General features: G+C 41.6%; 1 protein-coding gene across 1 annotated transcript in view; it reads left to right on the top strand.

Annotated features, from left to right (window-relative positions):
* The first annotated feature begins 937 nt into the window (after nucleotides 1-937).
* Nucleotides 938-6,000, top strand: part of F5 (coagulation factor V) — a 36,572-nt gene continuing 31,509 nt past the window's right edge. Inside the window, exons 1-2 of the mRNA XM_035115560.3 lie at nucleotides 938-1,829; nucleotides 5,433-5,524. Of these exons, the coding sequence (XP_034971451.3) occupies nucleotides 1,537-1,829; nucleotides 5,433-5,524 (385 nt within the window). The 5' untranslated portion in view covers nucleotides 938-1,536. The remainder of the gene's footprint in view (nucleotides 1,830-5,432; nucleotides 5,525-6,000) is intronic.

Here is a 6,000-nt window from a genome sequence, read left to right as displayed (position 1 = left end):
TTAAAAAGCAAGTCCTCACTGACCTGGTGAAAAAAGATCTTGACATGTGGAGCAGCCCTGGCTGCCTAGATCAAACACCTTTGCACACACACCATTATGTGGGAATAAGGTCCACTGATACCAGTTTCTCAATGTCTGGTTCCAAATGTCTCAAGTCAGCAGGAGTCTTAAATCACTGCATTTAGTACACTATATGTTGGTGTTCTGACATAATACAAGCTGCTAAGACAAGTTTTCAAGTTGTGTTATTCCACCTACAAAATAGTATAAGTTGCCACATAGATTTAACACTACAGTATAAAGTTCAGCAACTCTGGGCTGGGTTAGTGGCCCAATGGGCTCTGAGCTCCAATATACCTGTGTGTATATTGTGTGTGTGGTTTCCCCCTCTTTAATACAGGTGGGCTTGATGATGATGATGATGATGTTTTATTACATAATTTTATTATTTATACCCATCTGGCTGGGTTTTCTCAGCCACTCTGGGTGGCTTCCAGAATATATAAAAACACAATAAAAGTAAAACTCCCTGATACAGGGCTGCCTTCAGATGTCTTCTACAAGTAGTGTAGTTCTTTTATATCCTAGACATCTGATAGGAGGGTGTTCCACAGGGAGAGCACCACTACTGAGAAGGTCCTCTGCTCTGCCTGTTTACAGCTTAAAGCCCCAATCATTGCTGGCTGGAGCTGAAGGGAATTGTAGTCCCCAAATCTGGAGGATTCCATATTAGCTAGTTCAAGTTCAAATCTTGCTTAGCCATGAAGCTTGTGGGTTGGATCACCATATGCCCATCAATCGACTCACGAAGAGTCGGACACGACTAAACGACTAAACAACAACAAAAACATGCCCATCAATTCAGCCTGGTTTACTCTATAGATTTGTTGTGAGGAGAAAATGAGGGAACAACCAGGCATGTTGCCTTGAATTCTTTGGAGAAAGAGTCAGGGTTCCACAGGCCCCTACTGTTCTAGCAGGCCTTTGACTACTAACTCTTTGTTGTGGCAGGGTTTTCTGAGGGTTACTTATTCATTTTCTTGGAAATATTTATCGTGGGTTTTTAGTTCTATCTGCTTTAATTTATGTTGTGATCCTGCACCAGGAGAAAGGCGGGATATAAACAGAATAATGAAATAACTACAGGTATTTATGTAGTGAAATGGTGTTCTGGCCTTCGAGTAGTGCTCTTCCCTCTTCCCCAAATTGGCCAACCTTGGGCTACTATTGGCCAAAGCTTTCCAAGGTGTTCTCCACATGACTGGATAGCCTGCTATCATGCCCTGAATTTCTTGCTACCGCCCTGATACACTCCTGCCCTAGTGGGCAACAACACAAATAAACCATATTCTCCTCTGTGTGAAGTGGAATCCGCTTCCTTGCAATTTGTTCCTTGGAGGAGAAGGTGCTTGTGGAGGAGGAAGAGGGGAAGAACAAGGCAAATTCAGCAGCTGCTTATCTCGACTACAATCCTTTCAGCAATGAGAGAGAGAGGAGGAGGAGGAGGAGGAGGAAAAGAGCAATGACCTAGGCGTCATGAATGCCAGTATCCCTTGCAACACCAGCCGCAGCGAAAGCATTTTCCTGGGGAAGTTGCACTCTGCAGCACTAAAAGTACGGCCTGTACCTCATGTGTCTCTCAAGAAATCTGCATCAATGGGAACTCGTGCCATGGCCCTTGTCTACAAACATCTTCTCTTAATGCTGCTGGGCGTAGGCTGGCCAGGTCTGGGGAATCCCAGTGCGGAAGCAGCTCGGGTCCGAGAGCACTATATAGTGGCTCAGGTCGCTAACTGGAGCTACAGTTCCCAGGCAGAAGACCTGTCCAGGTAATTAAATGTGTGTAGGTTATTGGGGGGGGTGTAATGGGAAGGCGAGGTTCCCCGACCCCTGAAGAATGGGCTGCTAGGTTAACCAAGATAAATGTTAGTTCTAAGTTCCTTTCAATGGTGTGACTTCTAAATTTCTGTGATTTTTGGACAGGTTTTCTGCTAGTGTTACTCATTATTATTTTCTTCTATTGTTGGCTTTCAGCATTTTGCTGCTTATTCACTTTTTACCACTTTAGCATAATGAAATTTGCTCACATGAGGTTTCTTTCTCTCTGATATACTAGTTGTTGTTTCCATGCAAGCTAGAAAAGATTCAGACCTCAAAAAAGATTCAGATCTCAAACGTCACACCCAGCTGCAGCCTGAGTTGTTAAAATGTTGTTCTTCAACTTTGTGATATATTTTCTTATTTGGTTTTAAGTAGCTTTATGGTTTTGACTGTCTATGTTCATAATTTCTGTGTGCCATATCGGAAATACAGTACTACCTATTAAACGGGGAGAAGGAGAGGAGATGTGGAGGCCATCACATGTCTGCTGTCCTAATCTAGCTTCAGCCTTAGACTGGTTTGCAATGCAGATATAAACCAGTGCTGGTGAGAATGTCCATTTGATCGCGTGTCCACGCTTATATGCCAACAAAAGGAAAGAGAGTGCTTCAAGGGCACCTTTTAACTTTTTTTATGTAAAAATGTCCTTGATTGAGAATCCAAAATGAAGCTCTGCTAGCTTCTTAGGCAAGTGGAGATTTTTATTTTTATTTATAAGCCTCCTTCATGGGCTTATCCAGGATTTTTGTTAAGGGGGTGCAGGACTTGGTGGGGGGGGACTTTTTTGGGGGGGGAGGTCAGAACTGACGTGATTGGTCATTTAAGTATTTCTATTGTTTTACTTGATCTAGGGTGGGCAGTTGCCGCCTCCACCCCACCTTGGATAGGCCCATAGCCTCCTTAAAAATATTTGCAGCCTCACATTCTCAAATCTTTGTCTTGTAGGCTAAACCCACAGATCAGTCATTTACCTTTGTAACTTGCCTTTTGGACTAATTTCCTAAGCCAGAATGTCATACGCACTCGGATGCACCTATGGGGCTCCCACACATTCTGGGCTCACTCTTGAATGGCTAGTTGAAAAAATGCACTCAGTCGTGTTGAATCTCTGGGGCAGGTTCTGCCATTGGCCACTGTGAGAACAGGACTAGATAGGTTCTATCTTCTTAAAAAAAAAACCTCAGCTTTTCTTTTGAAACAGAGAGCAATGTTAAATCTGAGTGTGTTGTGCAGGCATCCCCAAACTTCGGCCTTCCAGATGTTTTGGACTACAATTCCCATCATCCCTGACCACTGGTCCTGTTAGCTAGGGATCATGGGAGTTGTAGGCCAAAACACCTGGAGGGCCACAGTTTGGGGATGCCTGGTGTTGTGGCAGCTTTTTATAAAGGCTCAGGAATTTGAGGGGTCTCAGTAAAGCTTCTAATGAAGCTCATATACCTACCTTCCTGATTTGCTCCTATTGATCCTCCACACATTCTTGCTTTTGTGTACATCTCTGAGGCTTATTCCATTCAAGCCGGCCTAACACAGAGTTGGAATAGATTAGGATATAGTAAATTCTGAAAAATAACCTTATAGTTTATTTAGTGGTATTATTGCCCACTCTTCAGCAATGCTCTTAGAGCAATTAACAATAAACTAATAACTTCAAAATTGCAATCAAGCACAGCAAAACAATGTAGTGTAAAATTGGGCAACAGATATTGGTTATAATATAGTTATGGAAGCGTGGGAACTATTATGGAATACGGATATAAAATTTACAGCATGCAATGGTTTAAGAGAAAATTGTATGAACTGTATGAACCTGGCTTGAGAGCAGTGCATGTGAAAAGGATCTAGGAGTCTTGGTAGACCACAAACTTGACATGAGTCAACAGTGTGATGCAGCAGCTAAAAAAGCCAATGCAATTCTGGGCTGCATCAATAGGAGTATAGCATCTAGATCAAGGGAAGTAATAGTACCACCACTGTATTCTGCTCTGGTCAGACCTCACCTGGAATACTGTGTCCAGTTCTGGGCACCACAGTTCAAGAAGGATACTGGCAAGCTGGAACGTGTCCAGAAGAGGGCAACCAAAATGGTCAAAGGCCTGGAAACGATGCCTTATGAGGAACGGCTTAGGGAGCTGGGTATGTTTAGCCTGGAGAAGAGAAGGTTAAGGGGTGATGTGATAGCCATGTTCAAATATATAAAAGGATGCTATATAGAGGAGGGAGAAAGGTTGTTTTCTGCTGCATCAGAGAAGCGGACACGGAGCAATGGATTCAAACTACAAGAAAGAAGATTCCACCTAAACATTAGGAAGAACTTCCTGACAGTAAGAGCTGTTTGACAGTGGAATTTGCTACCAAGGAGTGTGGTGGAGTCTCCTTCTTTGGACGTCTTTAAGCAGAGGCTTGACAGGCATATGTCAAGAATGCTTTGATGGTGTTTCCTGTTTCCTGCTTGGCAGGGGGTTGGACTGGATGGCCCTTGTGGTCTCTTCCAACTCTATGATTCTATGATTCTATGTTATATAGATGGTATCTAACACCGAGTAAACTGGAAAAAATGTATAAATAAAAAATGAATAAGTGTTGGAAATGCAAGAGAAAGAAGGTACTTTCTATCATACATGGTGGTCTTGCAGTAAGGTTAAAGCTTACGGGGAAATGATGAATTGAAAACAATGTTTATAATAACATTTGTAAAACAAAACCCGGAAGTTTCCTGCGAATTATAGGGGTAGAACTACCAAAACAGTATAAAAATTTATTCATGTATACGACTATAGCAGCAAGAATATTATTTGCCCAAAAAAGGAAAGAAGTCATCCCGACAAAAGAAGATTTGATTAAAAAAAACTCATGGACTATGCAGAAATGGCGAAACTTACCAGAAAAATAAGAAATCAAGACAACAAACTTTTTATAAAAAATGGAAATGGTTTATTGAATAGGTACAAATAAATTGTAAACAGATAAGGACATTGACAGGATTATTGTAATAACCTGCAGTTTCATAAGAGTAAATAATTAAAGTAGATGAATAAAAGAATAAGTTAAGTTAATTTAGAATATGCAGCAAATGATAAATATACATATAAGGAACCGCAGAAAGAGGAGGAAGGAAGTCGAGTTTTGAAATGTTAAAATGACTGTAAACTTATTGAAATGTATATGACTAAAAACCACAATTTTTTAAAAAACAACAACAATGTAGTGTAAAACGCCCATGTAAAACCTCTTCACACATTTTTTAAAGACCAGAGCAAAATAACAAAAAAAAGTGCTCACATGGTGCCAAAAAGAAAATGAGAATTGTGCCAGGCATACTTTTTGGGAGAAAAAATTCCAGAGATTGGGTGCCTTTACAAAAAAGGCCCTGTCTCCTGTCTTTGTTTCAGCAGGTGGCTCTGCTGAGAATACAAGATGTGTTTGGTACACAAGTTGATTTCTGCAGCTGTGCTCAACTTGCATAATGTATTTTACAGCATAGCGGTCTTGTACGTATCTTCCACACGGAAGCTATTTCCTGTGATAGTTTTAAGACTCTTCTATTTCAGATTACCAAAATCAGATCATCTATTTAAGAAAATTATCTACAGCGAGTATGAAGCAGATTTCAAAAAAGAAAAACCAAGAAATGCCCTATCAGGTAAACACAGCATCATTTTCAGATATTGCAGGTGAAATTTTCACAGTATGGTATAATCTCTCTGCTGTCATGAATCCAAATTAACAACATTTTAAACCACTACAAGTTTATTTACCCATTTAGGTCACAATCCAATGGGTGTTCCTGAGGTTAGAGGATAAAGTGGATTTCCCCCCTCCCCTCGGCCTGCAGTAAGGCAGGTCTGCAGACAGAGGCGGGACATCCTATTTGGAAGCCACCCCACCATGAGCAGAGAAACCACTGCTATCCTTGCCACTCAGCTATTGGTACTCTGGTGGTGGGGTGGGTCAAGGGAGGTTTAGAAGCCAAACTCCTCTTATTCCCTAGACATGGCCCCAAAACAGCATAGGTGGGGAGAGTACATCTGCCCTGGAGTTGGCACACTGATGTGGGACAAATGGGTCTCTCCCTTCCTATGGGTCTACTCTACCCTCTTTGAGCGCCTGACTCAGCTG

This window comes from Zootoca vivipara, chromosome 4 (genome assembly GCF_965207765.1).
Source record: "Zootoca vivipara chromosome 4, rZooViv2.hap1.1, whole genome shotgun sequence".
NCBI classification, from domain to species: Eukaryota; Metazoa; Chordata; class Lepidosauria; order Squamata; family Lacertidae; genus Zootoca; species Zootoca vivipara.
This window is presented reverse-complemented; position numbering and strand designations above follow the sequence as displayed.